General features: G+C 39.7%; 1 protein-coding gene across 1 annotated transcript in view; it reads right to left on the bottom strand.

The window, feature by feature from the left end:
• LOC123513108 (cyclin-dependent kinase 11B-like) overlaps nucleotides 1–16,233 on the bottom strand; it is a 20,167-nt gene extending 3,934 nt beyond the window's left edge. The window contains 12 exon segments of the mRNA XM_045269988.1: nucleotides 1–73; nucleotides 2,919–3,063; nucleotides 3,569–3,718; nucleotides 4,034–4,127; nucleotides 4,465–4,551; nucleotides 6,393–6,626; nucleotides 8,065–8,235; nucleotides 8,238–8,294; nucleotides 9,761–10,013; nucleotides 10,513–10,654; nucleotides 10,816–11,016; nucleotides 15,989–16,233. The exon segment at nucleotides 1–73 is cut by the window's left edge and continues 194 nt beyond it. Coding sequence (XP_045125923.1) covers nucleotides 1–73; nucleotides 2,919–3,063; nucleotides 3,569–3,718; nucleotides 4,034–4,127; nucleotides 4,465–4,551; nucleotides 6,393–6,626; nucleotides 8,065–8,235; nucleotides 8,238–8,294; nucleotides 9,761–10,013; nucleotides 10,513–10,654; nucleotides 10,816–11,016; nucleotides 15,989–16,080 — 1,699 coding nt within the window. The 5' untranslated portion in view covers nucleotides 16,081–16,233.
• Between the last annotated feature and the right edge of the window lie 1,060 nt (nucleotides 16,234–17,293).

Here is a 17,293-nt window from a genome sequence, read left to right as displayed (position 1 = left end):
TCACTATGTAAATCTTGTCCATGTTGCTCCCCACCACTATTTCACGGACTGTTACGATGTTTTCATGCTGGCCCTGTGGTGATGTTAAGTTAATACTGGGACACATTTTTTTACCGGAAGATTTGTGTACGATTAGACAATTTTTATTATGAGGAAGGGTCTATGGAGGTCAGAAGATTAATGGCCTCAGTCTTCACTATTTCAATTCCCCCACATGAGTTCCTGAGCTGTGTAAAATCAGCAAATAGTAAGCACAGTGAGTAGGGAAAAGTGTCATGGTACTGAAGGGGTTATGGGTGTTTAATGGTGATTTGTGAAGTAATGGTGAAAAAAATAGAAGTGTCTGGAAAAAAATATGGAGGTGTAAAGTATCAATTTTGCATTTTTGTGGTGGTTGTGGTTAATAGAAATGTCAATGGTGTTTATAAGGGTTTTTGGGCAATTTGTGAAGTGATGCTGAGGAAAATAGGAGTGTAAGGAGAAAACAGAGATATAAAGATTTTTTGTTTTCTCAGTAGTGGTGGTGAGGTTAATAGACATGTCAATGGTGTTTATACAGGTTTTGTGTGATTTGTGGAGTGATGGTGAGAAAAACAGAAGTGTATGGAGAGAGAGAGAAAAAAAAAAAAAAAAAAAAAAAAAAGATATAAGGATTTTTGTTTTCTTAGTAGTGGTAGTGAGGTTAATTGAAGTGTCAGTGGTGTTTTAACCCTTTCAGTACCATGACGCATTTTCATAGCCATTCTACTTACTATCTGGCAATTATACACAGCCTCAGAAACTTATGTAGGGATTAAAATAGTGGAGACTCGGCCCTCCATAGACCTCCTTAGACACTTCCTAATGTAAATAAAATAGTCTAATCATACCCAGCGTCCCCATACTGAAGGAGTTAAGGGTGTTTTTGGGCAATTTATGAAGTGATGGTGAGGAAAATAGAAGTGCATGGGGAAAAAAATAGAGATGTAAGGTTTTTGTGTTTCTTAGTAGTGGTGGTGAGGTTAATTGAAGTGACAGTGGTATTTTAAGGGTGTTTTGTGAAGTGATGGTGAGGAAAACAGAAATGTAAGGAATAAAATAGAAGTATAAGGAAAAATAAAGAGTTGTAAGGTATAAATTTAGTGTTTTCTTAGTGGTAGTGGTGCGGTTAACAGAAGTGTGGTTCAAGGTGATTTGTGAAATGATGGTGAGAGAAAAAGAAGTTTAAGGAAAAAAAAATAATAAAAGTGTAAAGAAAAACAGAAGTACAGTGCTTACTCCAATTTTGCGAGAAATGGGGTGGCATTGTGAGTTGCAAATTTGGAAATTGCAAAATTGGAATTATTATTCCTATGGAAAAAATTGAATATGGTGGACCCCTCATCCCTGGTTGCCTAATTTTTCAATATTTTCTTAATATTTTGCCCATATTCATATCACATATCGTATATTGAGCCAGGTATCTTTCCATATGAATGATCACTGTTTGTAGAATGGCTACGAGAATAAAAAATCTGTCCGCCATAGGTTTTTAGAGCTTTTTCAATTTTCTCACTGTTTTTAAAACAACATTCTCACAGTTGATTCTCCCACACCAAACTCTCTGGAAATATCACAGTTCCTTTTTCCATCTCTTTTCATCTTAATTATCTTCATCTGCTCCAAAGTTAGCCTCATGTTTTCCTTGGTTGGTGGTGCCATGTCGCACAAAGTCGAGCACAAGGATTCCTCCAAATTTGCAGAGAGAACTCCGTGGTGGGGTACATAAACAAATGGAAGGCAGGAGGGAGCGGGGCAGTGTTGCCAGATGAGCTTCGTTGAATTACCGCCAGATTTTTATGAAAACTAGCCAAAACCACCAAACTATGATAAATATAATATAAATATGATAATAATATAGTATAATATGATAAATATGAATAGATTAATAAAGTATTGCCTATATAATACAGTAATATATAATTTGCGGGAACGCTCTCTCTCCCGCCACCACTTGCAATACCGGGAGAAAGGAGCAAGATGGGCAAATAAAAAAAATGGCAACTTTTGGTCCTTGGTTGCAAAATTGGTGTATCACAAAATTTGAACTCGCAAAATTGGAGTAAGCACTGTATAAGGAAAAAAATAGAGGTATAAGGAAAAAATAGAAGTGTAAGTGTTAGGAATAAAAAATAAAAGTGATGGTGAGAAAAAATAGAGGTGTATGGAAAAATAAAAATAAGGAAAAATAGAGGTATAAGGAAAAAAATAGAAGTGTAATGAAAAAAATAGAGGTGTAAGATATAGATTTTGTGTTTTCTTAGTGATGTTAATTGAAGTGTATGTGTTGTTTTCAAGTTCATTCTTTTTCTTTGTGATGACTCAAGTGGTGATAAAAAGGTGGTAGTAGTAGTAGTAGTAGTAGTAGTAGTAGTAGTAGTAGTAGTAGTAGTAGTAGTAGTGGTGGTGGTGTGATTAACGAAGCAAAGTGTAGATCTAAGGGTGTTTCTTTTATGGTGAGTGTGAAGTGATGGCGAGAAAAACAGTGACAGTGGTGACAAGCATAAAGTAAACCAACACAACCTACAAGATACAGTGAAATCAGGTTAGGTAAGGCTACCGGTAGTTTTGGGTCAGGTAAAGGCTATGTTAAGGCAGGCCAGGTAGCATCAGGTCACTTTTGACAATGATGATAATAAAACGAATAAATAAACCTACAAAGATACACAGTAATATTACATTAGGTTAGGCTACAGACAGTTTGTAATTTTGGTTACATTAGGTTGAGATAGGATAGGATAGAATAAGTTAGGTGAGGTGAGGTGAGGTGAGGTGAGGTGAGGTAGGTTAGGTGAGGTGAGGTAAGGTAAGGTAAGGTAAGGTAAGGTAAGGTAAGATAAGGTAAGGTATCATAAAATAAGGTCAAGTAAGGCAAGGCAAGGTGAGGTAATGGTTCAGACCTTGAGCAGAGTGTTGACCTCTCTGAGTGAGGTGATGGGGAAGCCTTCCTTCTCCTTCTCCATCTTGAGTCTCTTCAGCGCCACTATTTGGTTGGTGGCTTTCTCCCGGGCCCGGTACACCACACCGTATGTCCCCTCCTCTATCCTGGTGGGGGCGGGGTGGACAGGCAAGGGTTAGTGATGGGAGGGAGGGAGGGAGGGAGGGAAGGTGTGTGTGTGTGTGTGTGTGTGTGTGTGTGTGTGTGTGTGTGTGTGTGTGTGTGTGTGTGTGTGTGTGTGTGTGTGTGTGTTTATAATTGTTTTTTTCTCTCTTTCTCCCTCCTCTATTTACAATTTTTTCCTACTCACTCTCTCCTTCTCTTCCTTCTAAAATAAACAAATCTCTTACTTTTTTCTCTCATCTGTTCACACACTCAAAAACACCGTCTTTCTCTCTCTCTCTCTCTCATAAACACTCTCTCCCTACCTCCCTCACATGCAACACTCAATCTCTCTCTCTATTCAAAACACACAAACACACACAGTCCATCTCTCTCTCTCACAAACAATCTCTCCCTTTCTCCCTCACATACAACACTCTCTCTTTTCCTATCATCTATTCAAAACACAAACAAACACATGCCATCCGTCTCTCTCTCTCTCTCTCTCACCTGTTAAGACACTCAAACTCGTCAACAGAGCGGCAGCCCATGATGGCAGGGAAGTAAGAGGGCAGCTGCTCCTTCAGTTCCAGTGGTGACTCAGGGGAGCTCTCCGGCAGGTAGGTGGCGTCCTCCTGGTCAGACCGCCGCCCCTCCATGCTGGGATTAGGTTAGCTTAGGTTAGTAATGGTGATGATGGTGGTGATGGTGATTGTTTTTGTTGTAGTTGTAGTATTGTTCCTGCACCTCCTCCAACTCTGACACCACAGCTAGGCCACACAGCACACACTAGCCCACCATCACCACCCCTGCCCCTTCACAATGAGACTGTTCCCCACCCTGCACCTCCTCCAACCCTGACACCACAGCTAGGCCACACAGCACACACTAGCCCACCATTACCACCCCTGCCCCTTCACAAAGAGACTGTTCCCTACACAACCTAACCTAACCTAGCAAGACCTGACCACTCACTTAGGCGAGTCATTGTAGCGTCGTGCCCGAGTAGGAGATGGTGTGCCTGACCTGGCTGATCCGGTGCCACTGCCTGACCTCGACATGTGATCATCTGGGACAGTAGGAAAAATAAGGTTAGGTCAGGTCATAAGGAAAGGTGTGCAAAATTTGTTAAGTAATGTTTTAGTGATGAAGTTAACCCCTTCAGTACCATAACACATTTTCATATTCATTCTGGTTACTATTTGGTGATTTTATATAGCTTCAGAGACTTATGTGGGGATTAAAATAGCAAAGATTCTGACCATTAATCCTCTGACCTCCATAGACCCTTCTTAATGTCAATAAAATCCCCTAATCAAACCAATAATTCATGATAAAAAAGCATTCCATTACTGCAGTGGCCAATGAAGGGAAAGTCAAAGTGTATTCGTGGCGTTTATACTCACCAGAACCTTTTTCCCTTCCAGTTGCTGAGTTCTCCTCCTTCTCCTCCTCCTCCACATCTGTCTCTGTGCTGCTGCTGCTCTCAGAATCTGCAGCATAAGGAACAGGGTCACTATAAATGCTGCAATAGTGAAGTACAACAGATGCAATGATTAAAATGATATACAGATGCAAGGAAAAGGTAAAAAATTGATGCAGTGATTAAAATGAGACATAAATACAAGGAAAAGGTAAAAAAATAGATGCAGTGATTAAAATGATAAATAGATGCGTAGATAAGGTAAAAAAAAAAAAAAATAGATGCAGTGATTAAAATGAGGTAAGTTAAGTATAGATGCAAGAAACAGGAAGAAAAATGAAGGTGGAGTGAATAAAATAATAGAGATACAGAAAAAAAAGGAAAAAAATATAGATGGAATGATTAAAATGAGGTAAGCTGAGTATAAATGCAAGAAACAAGCAGGGAAGTATAAATGCAGGGATTAAAATTATATAGATGTGTAAAAAAACCAAAGGAAAAGTATAGACGCAACGATAACAATGAGCTAACTTGAGTATAGATGCTGGAAACAGACAGAAAACCATACACAGGAACGATACCTTGAATACACACAAAGAAATAAGCAAAAATGTATGAAAAAAAAAATAAAAATCACAAGTATAGATGCAAGAACCACAAGGAAGAAGTATAGACAACAAATAAAAACTTGATTATAGATGCAATGAACAGTGAAATGAGAGTATAAATGTTACGAATTGACAGAGAGATAAGTTTGAATAGAATAAGAGATGGTTGGCAGAGTTTAGAAGCGTTAGAAAGCAGCAGGGAAGCAAAGTTTAAGTGCAATAACACATGCTATCTACTAAAACATAAACAGCCAACAATAAACACCAAGATGACAATTAAGTAACAAGATCTTTTTAACCCCTTCAGTACCATGATGTATTTTATATTAATTCTGCTGACTATTTGGTGACTCTATACAGCTTCAGAAACTTATGTGGGGGATTAGAATAGTGCAGACTGTGGCCCATTAATCTTCTGCCCTCCATAAACCCTTCCTGATGTCAATAAAATGGTCTAATTATGCACAAAACTCAAGGTAAAAATGTGTTCCAGTATTGAAGGGGTTAAGTGTACTACGAAAACACCAACTTCTACAACTACTACTACTACTGATACTTAAAAGGACTGCATGCTAAGTAAACAGAAATCAATACTTTTATATATTTTTGAGAGAGAGAGAGAGAGAGAGAGAGAGAGAGAGAGAGAGAGAGAGAGAGAGAGAGAGAGAGAGAGAGAATTAAAAGCAAATAATAGAATACAAAATGAAGATATGTCATTTGAATTAAGAAAAAAAGGAAGAGAAAAATTAAAGATGAGAAGAAAATGAGAGAAAAGAAAAAATATATTATTCACTTCTCCTCCTCCTTTACTCTTTTACAACCACAAACAAAAAGTGCAACACAAAAAAAAAGTTATAAATAGAAAAGATCAAGAGAGAAAGCAAACCAAAAATTAAACAAAAACCAAACAACACACACAAACACACACACACACACACACACATGAGGGAGTAAAGAAAATGGAGGAAAACGACGACTTACGATACTGTGTCCTCTGAGGGGGAGTGGGGGAACGTACCCTCTCTGGCGGACGAGATGAGAGAGAGAGAGAGAGAGAGAGAGAGAGAGAGAGAGAGAGAGAGAGAGAGAGAGAGAGAGAGAGAGAAAACAGCATTGGTAAATATATATATATGCATTATTTACATACATACATACACACACACGTGTAAACAACCAAACGTACATAATCCTCCTCCTCCTCTTCTTCTTCTCCTTCTCCTCCACCTGCTGTTCCTCCTTCTCCTCCAGCTAATCTTTCTTTTTCTCCTCCTCCTCCTCCTCTTCTTCTTCCTCTTCCTCTTACCTGAATCAGTCTCACTGTCTGACGATCCGCTGTCCCTCGAGTCAGAATGGTGGGTGTTGCTTCCTCCTCCTCCTCCCCCGCCTCCTCCTCTCTCCTCCTCCCTCCTCTTCCTCTTCCTCTTCTTTCCCTCCTCCTTCACCTCCACTGCCTCCTCGTATACCCCCTCCTCCTCCTCCTCCTCCAGCTCCTCCTCTTCTTCCTCCTCGTCGCTTACTATTGTCACCTCTGCATCTCCTGGAAGAAAAATGATGATGATGATGGTGGTGGTGATAGTGATGGTGGTGGTGATGATGATAGTGATGGTGGTGGTGATAGATAGATACATACATATATTCATAAATGGTGTGTATTTACCTAGTTGTAGTTTATGGGAGGGGAGCAAGCTCATACTGACCCGTCTTTATACCTTGTTTCGTCCAGCTTAGCTTTGACACTGTGAACATTGACTGCATTTACGATGTCTATATCTAATCCATTCCAAGTGTCCACAGTTCTATGAGGGAAACTGTACTTCTTAATGTCTCTTATACACCTGCACCTTCAATTTCTTCCCATATCCCTTGTAGTCCTTGTTTCCAGGTATAAAAAGTTACCATCCACTTTATCCAGGTTATTCACCATTTTATAAATACCTATCAAGTCTCCCCTTTCTCTCCTACTTTCAAGTGTTGGAATTTCCAGTTTTCTCAACCGCTCCTCGTAAGTCCAATCCTTCAGTTCTGGTACTAACTTGGTGGCTGCCCTTTGCACCCTCTCCAATTTTCTAATATTCTTCTTAGTGTGAGGGGACCACACAATCGCCACATACTCCAGTCTTGGTCTTATCATAGAACTAATTAACTTTTTCATCATATCAGCATCCAAATATAAGAAGGCCATTTTAATTCTCCTTAGCAGATTTGTTACTTCTCCCGTGATTTTATTTATATGCCTGTCTGGGGCTAAGCCCTCTGTAATTGTCACCCCTAAATCCACTTCCTCTTCAGACCTTTCCAAACTTAAATTTTCCATTTTGTAATTGCCGTGTACTCTCCATTTACTTTTCCAAATTCCATGACTTTACACTTATTCAGATTGAACTCCATTTGCCAAGTTCTACTTCATCTACCAATTTTATCAAGGTCATCTTGCAGTTTCATACAGTCATTTACATTTTTCACTCTCCTCATTATCTTGGCATCATCTGCAAACAAATTGAGATGACTCTCAATTCCTTCAGGCAGGTCATTCACATAGATGCCAAACATGACTGGTCCCAACACTGACCCTTGAGGTACTCCACTAGTGACCTTTAGCCAGGAAGAACTACTATTTCTTATCACTGTTCTCATTTCCCTCTCACTCATTAATATCATCACTCCACCTCCTCCCTTACCACATCTGTTTTTCAACCATATATCATATCAATTTCCAATGTCCAGAATTTTCCACTCATCCTTCCACTTTGTTTCACACAACACTATCAACTCTTGCTAGGAACTCCTCAATCTCTAACATTTTCTACATCAATCCATTAACATTAGCATAACAAATTTTGCTTACTTCCTGATAAATTTCTTTCTCAACCTTAGGTCCCTGACTCTCCAGTGTGTGTGTGTGTGTGTGTGTGTGTGTGTGTGTGTGTGTGTGTGTGTGTGTGTGTGTGTGTGTGTGTGTGTGTGTGTGTGTGTACCTGGGTGTTGATAAGGCTGGTGGTGGTGTTTCCTCTTCTTCATCCCTCCCTGCTGCTGTTGATGCTGTGGGGGTGAGTGGGGGGCCCTGCTGTGTCTGCCACTGCTGTGAGGGAGGAAGTCGCCCCCCACGCCCCCTACCCTGTGGCGGGACAGCTGTTCCTCCCGCCTCTCTCCTCCCGCCTCTGTCTCCTGCTCTCCGCCTCGCGCTGAGACAGTTCCTTTTGCTTGTCTGGTGGTGGCGATGATGGTGGTGGTGTTAGTTACTATTTATTTTGTTTGTTTTTTAATTTTCTTTTTGATTCACTTTCATACACACACACACACACACACACACACACACACACACACACAATGTGAACAAAAGCCATGTCATGGAAATGGGAAAGAGTGAAAGACGACCAGTGGGAATCTATAAGATGGGAGATGGAGTAGAACTGGAGAAAGTAAAAAGGAAAAGGATTTAGGAGTGACGATGGAAGAAAACAATCAACCAGTAAGCCATATTGATAGAATTTTTAGAGAAACATATAATTTGCTAAGGAATATTGGAATAGCATTTCACTACATGGACAAAGAAATGACAAAGAAATTGATAAGTACTATAATAAGACCCAGATTGGAATATGCAGGGGTAGTGTGGACCCCTCATAAAAAGAAACACATAAGGAAATTGGAGAGACTACAAAAAATGGCTACAAGAATTATTCCAGAATTTGAAGGGATGACATATGAGGAGAGACTAAAGGCTATGGATCTACCAACCCTGGAACAAAGAAGGGAGAGAGGAGACCTGATACAAGTTTATAAATTGATCAACGGAATGGACCAAGTGAGAAACTGATCCTGAGAGAAGAATATGACATCCGAAGCACAAGATTGCATAGTAAAAAGCTGAGAAAAGGAAGATGTCTGAGAGATATTAATAAATATAGTTTCCCGTAAAGATGTATTGAGACGTGGAACAGTTTAAATGAAGAAGTAGTGTCTGCAACGCATGCACATACTTTTAAAATAAGATTGGATAAGTGTAGATATGGAGACGGGGCCACACAAGCATAAAGCCCAGGCCCTTTAAAACTACAACTAGGGAAATACACACACACAAATGCCATATAACCTAACCTAACCTATTCTAACTTAACCAGGATGACTTGATGGGTTAGGACACACACACACACACATACAGTCACATATGCTGTATACAGTATTTTAGCCTAACCAAACCATACATTATTCAACCTAATCTAATTCATGCTAACCTAACTAGAATATTGTTTAAAGACACAAACACACACATTCTACATAACCTAACCTAACCTAATGCAACATGGACACACACACACACACACAAACACACGCAACGAGTGTGCATAGTTTTAAAGAAAAGTTGGATAAATGTAGATATGGAGCTGGGGCCACACGAGCGTAAAGCCCAGGCCCTGTAAAACTACAACTAGGTAAATACACACACACACACACACACACACACACACACACACACACACACACACACACACACACACATTAAAAAGTAAAGTTTTCCACATAGGATGGTGGACAACAGGAATGGCTTGAGTGAAGAGATTGTAGCAGCAGAAAGTGTGCACAAATTTAAGGAAAAGTTGGATATAAGTAGATATGGAGACAGGTCACTATCAGCCTCACTTGAACCCTGTAACACACACACACACTCACCAGCCACCAGCAGCCGTTCCATCCTCCTGTCCCTCTCAGCTCTCTCCCTCGGTGACAGCTGTGGCAGGGTGCGTTCCTCCCGCCGGTGGTGTGTATAGGCCCCATATTCACCCCCCATGCTGCCGCCGCCACCCCCCATGCCCCCACCACCGGCCCCGCGCCCCTGGTGGTCCCTTCTGTAGTCAAGGTGTTCGTAGCTCTCGCGTTCATCGATGTAATATTCCTCGTGCTCCCTGTCTCGCCTTCTTTCCTGCTGGAGTAGTAGTAGTAGTAGTAGTAGTAGTAGTAGTAGTAGTAGTAGTAGTAGTAGTGGTGGTGGTGGTGGTGGTGGTGGTGGTGGTGGTGGTGGTGGTGGTGGTGGTGGGAGAAGTAAAAAAAAGGGTTTTACATGAAGTTATTTGTCCTATAGCTGTGAAAGTTTCTGTAGTAGTAGTAGTAGTAGTAGTATATTTTTTTTTCTTTTTTTGTTGAAACTACTTCAAAAACCTAACTCATCACTTTCTCTTTCTCAAACATTATTCTTCTCTCTCTCTTATTTTCACTCCTTCAAAAAATAGAATTTCTTGCTCTCTCTCTCTCTCAAACATCATCCTTCTCTCTCACTCTCTCTCTTTCTCAAATATCATCATCCTTCTCTCTCTCTCTCTTTCACCATCTCACTCACCATAATCTTTCTCTTTCCATCACCCTCCTTTCTATAACTCTGTCATACTCCCCATTCCCTCCCCCGCATCTCTCTCTCTCTCTCTCACCATTTCTCTCTCCATCATCTTCCTCTTCTCAATCTTGCTCCTGGCGTCCAACATTTGCCTCTCATGCCTTCCTCCTCTCTCGTGTCTCTTCTCATGCCTCCTCACCTCCCTCCTGTCTCCCTCCCGTGGCCCCACCTCCTTCCTGTTACCGGAGAGAAAAGGTTGTGCTGGTGGTGGTGGAGGGGACTAGCTTATAAGAATGATAAATATTACACATACATAACAGTGATGAATACATACATGATGATAGATAACACACACACACACACACACACACACTCCAAGCCACCTCCAAACACAGACCGATGTTTCCTATGTTCCCTGCGCCTCTCGTCGTGTCCTCTGTGCTCTCTGCTGCTGCGGTGGCGTTCCTTGTGCCTCTCCCCCTTGTGTCGGTGTCTCTCCCTCTTCTCTCTCTTCTCTCGCTTCTCCCGCCGCTGCACCACGGCCTGGGGCGGCTTGATGTCTAGACTGTCCCCCTGGTCACCATCGTATGAGGACATGCTGCCGGAGAAAGATGGCTTGTTTGTTTGGTTTGTTTATGGTTTGGTTGTTTGAGCGATGATATAACATAAAGACACACAAACGCTAAGATAACTAACATACTTCATCCTACAAGCAAATCTTTAGTAAAACAAGAAAATCCACTCACAAAAACAATATAAAGACCCACCAACACTAAAGTAACTACAGTAACATGCTTTATCCTGCAAACAAGTCTGATCTTAAAAAGGAAAAGATACATGCCCACTCATACAAACACAAGCATGTACCAATGCAACATAAACACCTAACACACTAATGATCAACACGAACCTAACACACCTAAAAAAAAAAAAAAGGCGATTCACACAAACATAAAACTAAAACACAAAATTTTGCCTCAAACCACCAATTTAAAACTGAAACATGTGGCAAAAAGCACGAAGCAGAATAACCATGAACAAACATACACCGCTATTTATTCAAGCTGTGAACCATTTCATACATTTGAAGTGGTATTGAGTTCTGGCTGCCTTGACGTGTACTGTATTGCGGGTCTGTCTTGCCTCACAACACTTCCACCCAAACCCACAGCTGAGTGCAACCTTGTTTTTTTTTGTGTTGGCCTATAGCACCTCTAGGTAACTTGAAGAGTATTGAAAGCGCTGTTAAGCTTCCACCCATTATTGGTGCAGGCAATTTTATTTATAGTGGTACCCATACTAGGGCCCATATCACCACCCAAGTGCATCTTTAGTGTAACCACCTAGAACCTGGGTATCATGGTGACATTTAGGTAACTTTAAACCACTCCACAAATGGCTTAGTTTCAAGGACGTACTTTGTGGGATTTAAACCAATGTGTGGACGTCTGCCCAATCCCACGCTCACCACCCTATCCACTACACCACCGCCTGCTTGTCTCTGCCCTGTCTGTGGCTTCAAGTATGCAATGGGTGAATATCAAAGACACACAATTATATTTACAGTTTTCAGCTCCTAACTAACTTTCTCGGACTTACTTGGGGTCTGGTATTTAAGTGAGTGCTTTTGTTTAGCTATTTCTGTTGTATTCTATGGGTCATCATTAGACACACTGCTCTATTTACTGTCTTCACCTTTCAATTAACTCTCTTGGACTTGTTCAGGGACTGGCATCTCAGTGGGTGTTTTTGCTTATTTTCTTGTTATATTCTTTAAGTAAATATTAAAGAAACAGCTTTATTTGTGGTTTTCAGCTTGTAACTAACTCTCTCGGGCCTGTTCGGTGACTGGCATCTAAGTGGGCAGTTTTTGTTCAGTCATTACTTATTGTCCCTGGTCAAATTTCCCTCTCTTATATGTAAAAAGAAGAAAGAAAAAAAACTTGAGGATTTGGAGGGGGTTTGTCTTGTTTTGGGGTGAGGGAAAGTAAAATATGGCCAAATGTCACTTCTTACCACAAAATATAAGTAGGAGTTATTGGTGCTGCTGTGTAAACCTTAGGAAAACAACGTGTGCATGTTAATATTCACCTATCTTATATGGATCCAGATAGTGACATGTACAAACAAATGGATAAAGAACCAAATAATTCTGGTATTTTTGTATTCTTTCACCACAATCAACATAGATTTTCTTACTCTTCTCATCACGTGGTGCTTCTTATTCTGAGTAATTTCAACCCCGACATACTCGTCACAAATTGCTTATAACGCTAACAACAAATTTTCAAAGATTTGCCATTTTTTTGGGAGGAAATGAGCCAACGTACTGCAAGACCCACACGTGTGATGGACTGCCGGACACTGAGGAATGCCGCTGTGGTACAGTGGAACCATGTGTGCTTTGGGGTCCGAGGGGTCTCCAAGTGCAAGGGTTCGAATCCTGTCCACAGTCTTAGTGTAGATTGGGCTTCCTCACTCGGGCAATGGTTTCCTAGCTTTAGCCCATAAAATCCCATGAAAAGCCCACATAAAAAAAAAAAAAAAAAAAAAAAAAAAAAAAAAAAGTGTTTGTTCTGTGTGTATATTGACACATTATTTTCACAAGTGTGAAAACAATCATGGTGATTGGTTCATTTGCTTGAGCGCACACCCACTGACCAACAAAAATAATACACAATAAATCTAGCCAATCAGAGTGGTTTGTGGAGAAAAGTAACTCTATTTGAATCAGTCTATGGAAGATGTCTGAACGGGCAAGGGTGTCACCTCAATTACTTCCATTGTATCACCAGATTCTAGAAAGAGAAAAAAGATAACAACTTCATATTAATTTCTTAGCATTGCTAGTTGGGTTAGGCTAGCTTGCTTTGGTTAGATCAGTTTAAATGGGTTAGATAAAGTTAATTTGTTTAAGGAAAAAGAATCAGCAGTGTATGTTGTCTCAACTAGGTTACATTAGCTTAAGTTAAAAGTTGAAAGTTTTGGCTAAATGCACGAGTTTCAATGTGTTGGCTTGGGCAGAGGTAAGCAGCGAGTACCCTCCACAGCAGTAACAGTCAAAATTTTGGACTGTTACTTTTGAAGTACTTCGTAATAACCAAACTATTTTCTTTGGTAAATTTTGGTCTGTTTTGCATTAACATTTATTTCTTTGTTTTCATCACAATAAAGTACTTTTCTGAGGGGACAGACCATGTTTTGGGAGGAATATATATATATATATATATATATATATATATATATATATATATATATATATATATATATATATATATGCAGATTCATTCAAAACAGATAAAAAACTACCAGAAAAAAATGGATTGATCATGAGGAGTGTAGTGAAAGACTGTACATTTTCCATTTATCACAACTCCCTGGTGTAGCGAGTCTCGAAGGGTGAAATAACTCGATACCAAACAAAACACACACAAACCAAAACCAAGAGAAAAAATGAATACTACATAGAAAAAAAGGGTGTGGATTTTTAGAAAAAATCGGATCTGAAGAGGAACACTGTGTAACTTTGGATCTTAGGTGGTAAATAAGGGAAACAGAAATTGGCACTGTCCTAATATAAATGTCCCTCCAGTCTGTCCTCATTTCCCGGCTCCCCCTTCGCAGCTCCTACACTCAGCTGATCAGACGTGGGAATGAAAATACGATAACCAAAACTAACTGACAGCAGGGCAGATATATGTACTACCAGATAAAAAAATCATCCATATATAGACTTTCAACTTTCATCCATATGTCTATATATAGTTTCCCTGTAAATGGATCCAGACTGACATATGAACAAACAATTAAATCTGTATGTAGGCATTATTTGTGTTGGATTGGTGATAGTGTATGTATGATGAATGTTTGGAGGCAGCACTCATAGCCAAGACTTGTGACCTGAATGTAATTTACCTCCACTTTTCTTCACATTTTTCAAGTATTCGTTTTGTAACTAGGTTATTCATTTTTCAGGCAATGCTTCTCCTGAGTGGTAGAGTTCTTTATCTTTGACATGAAAGACTAATAATAATTAAAAGAAAGTAGAAGAAATGTAGGCACTGTCCCGCATGCTCACCTTGATCCCCGGCTTCCACTTCACAGCTCCTCCACCCAGCTGATTTGACATCACATATATGAACCCACGCTATTGGTCATATATATATATATATATATATATATATATATATATATATATATATATATATATATATATATATATATATATAGAGAGAGAGAGAGAGAGAGAGAGAGAGAGAGAGAGAGAGAGAGAGAGAGAGATATGATCACGAGGAGGGAGAGAGAGAGAGAGAGAGAGAGAGAGAGAGAGAGAGAGAGAGAGAGAGAGAGAGAGAGAGAGAGAGAGAGAGAGAGAGAGAGAGAATGATAAAAGGAAAAACTTGTCTCGTGATGTATAAATGATCTCACACACACACAAAATAAATAAATAAAATAAATAAATGAATAAAGAAAAAAAAAAACAACTATTATTAATAAACATAAATGTCTGCTATCTCGTGACGTAAAAGTGATCACACACACACACACACACACACAATACTGTCTGCTGTCAGGCGACAGCAAAGTTCTCTCTCTCTCTGTTATCATATTCTCTCTCTGATGAAGATATTTGTCACGTGAAATACGATGAAAATAAAATGAGAAATAATGGTGTATAATTTTGTTTTTACGCAGGGGTTCCTTGAGACATATAATTTATTTAAAGTGTTACGCAAGGGTAAAAAGGTTGAGAAACGTTGCCTTACTCGTTACCATATTCTCTCTCTCTCTCTCTCTCTCTTTATTCATTATCATATTCTCTCCCCTTATTCGTGATCATATTCTCTCTCTCCTTATTAGTGATCATATTCTCTCTCTCTCTCAGAGCAATAGTGTGGCTTCATATATGTGACGTCAAATCAGCTGGGTGGAGGAGCTGTGAAAGGGGGAGCCAGGAATGGAGGCGAGCGCACAGGACGGCTTCTCGGGGACATTGCCCATGACATGTCTCAAGGAACCAGTGTGCAATAACAAAATTATATACCATATATTTCTCATTTTAAGTGACATCAAATCAGCTGGGTGGAGGAGCTGGGAATGGGGAGCCGGGAATAGAGGCGAGCGCGTGGGAGGGTTTCTTGGGGACAGTGCCCAAATGCAAATATTCCCAACATTAGCTTATATGCATAGAACATCTATCACTGACACAGCACATGCGGTGACCAGCCTTGAGGGGCAGAGTTGGCACGTGTCTGGGTATTTGAGATGGCAAATAATGATTTATCTTATGAATTTTGTGGCTTGTATGGAGTAGGCTACACAGACCACGCTACAACTTAAAGCAGTAAAGAACAAATGTGCATATACAGACGATCCGACAGAAAGTTCCAATTTCGAAAGGCCTACGAATAAATCCCCGCGGGAAGGGATTAACCTAACCTACCCTATGCAGCTTTAGCCCACGGAGGGAACACAGCGAGGGAAGAAACACACATACAAGGCGATGATGAGGAGTGCAAGAAGGGAAAAGGATGAAGACAGTGCTAAGTGCTATTTGTCAATCATCTCACCTGAAGTCGTCGTCGTCCTGTTCGGGGTCGTGGTGGTGGTGGTGGCGACGGCCCTCCTCCCTTATTTCCCCGTCTTCCTCGTGACTGTCCATCCTCTCACTCACCTCACGGCCTCTTCTCACCCTCCTCCACCCGTCCTCCCTCCAGCACCACACTGGCTAACGGAAAAATGTCGGAAAAACTTGGAACACAACAGGCGGTCTCTCTAGGTACCAGCTTCCGATGCCGCCATGACAGTGTTGCCATGTCTTGTTTTAAACGTTCTGTATCATAAACAAATCTTTTTGATGGATTATAGTTTTCTATCTGTAATTTATATCGTTTTAGAATTATCAAAAAATATTTTTTCATTTGTATTTGTGGCTGTTTTTATATATTTGTCTAAATTCATATTGTAGACATGATAGTGTTGCCAGAATAAGAGTGTGATTCCTTGTTCATAATTTTAACAGCCCCTAACTTTTAAAATTTCAATATATGTGTTATTTTCTCATATGTGTTAACATCTAGAATTTTCTGCTCTCTATTACTGTCTAAATATATGAATCATCATATTCCTTAGAACACCTCAGTACTTCCTCACGCCCCTCTCATTGTTTCCTGCATGCTTGCATCTTAGTGTATATTTTCAGTAGTTTGCTGCCAATACTGTATTATACGCTTCTATCAATAAACCATTGGTTGTTATTATTATCATTATTATTATTATTATTATTATTATTATTATTATTATTATTATTATTATTATTATCATTATTAGCAGTAGTAGCAGTAGTAGTAGTAGTAGTAGTAGTAGAAGTAGTAGTAGTAGTAGTAGTAGTAGTAGTAGTACAAGTAGTGATGGTGTACAAACACGTGCATACGTACTACACACACACACACACACACACACACACACACACACATCTCTGCGGGCCCCATTAGTTGCCGAAAGGCCCACTATAAATCATGTTTTATACCCATATGTATAAATAGTAAAGTTGTTTTGCCTGAGTGAATGCCTATGTATGTGCTTGTAAGCATGCCTGTATGAAAGTAGGGAACACACACACAAACACACACACACACACACACACACACACACACACACACACACACACACACACACACACACACACATATATATATATATATATATATATATATATATATATATATATATATATATATATATATATATATATATATATATATATATATATATATATAATTTACTAAGGAATATAGGATTGGCATTTCACTACATGGACAAAGAAATGATGAAGAAATTGATAAGTACTAAAATAAGACCCAGATTGGAATATG

The sequence above is a fragment of the Portunus trituberculatus genome, chromosome 5 (genome assembly GCF_017591435.1).
Source record: "Portunus trituberculatus isolate SZX2019 chromosome 5, ASM1759143v1, whole genome shotgun sequence".
NCBI lineage: Eukaryota > Metazoa > Arthropoda > Malacostraca > Decapoda > Portunidae > Portunus > Portunus trituberculatus.
This window is presented reverse-complemented; position numbering and strand designations above follow the sequence as displayed.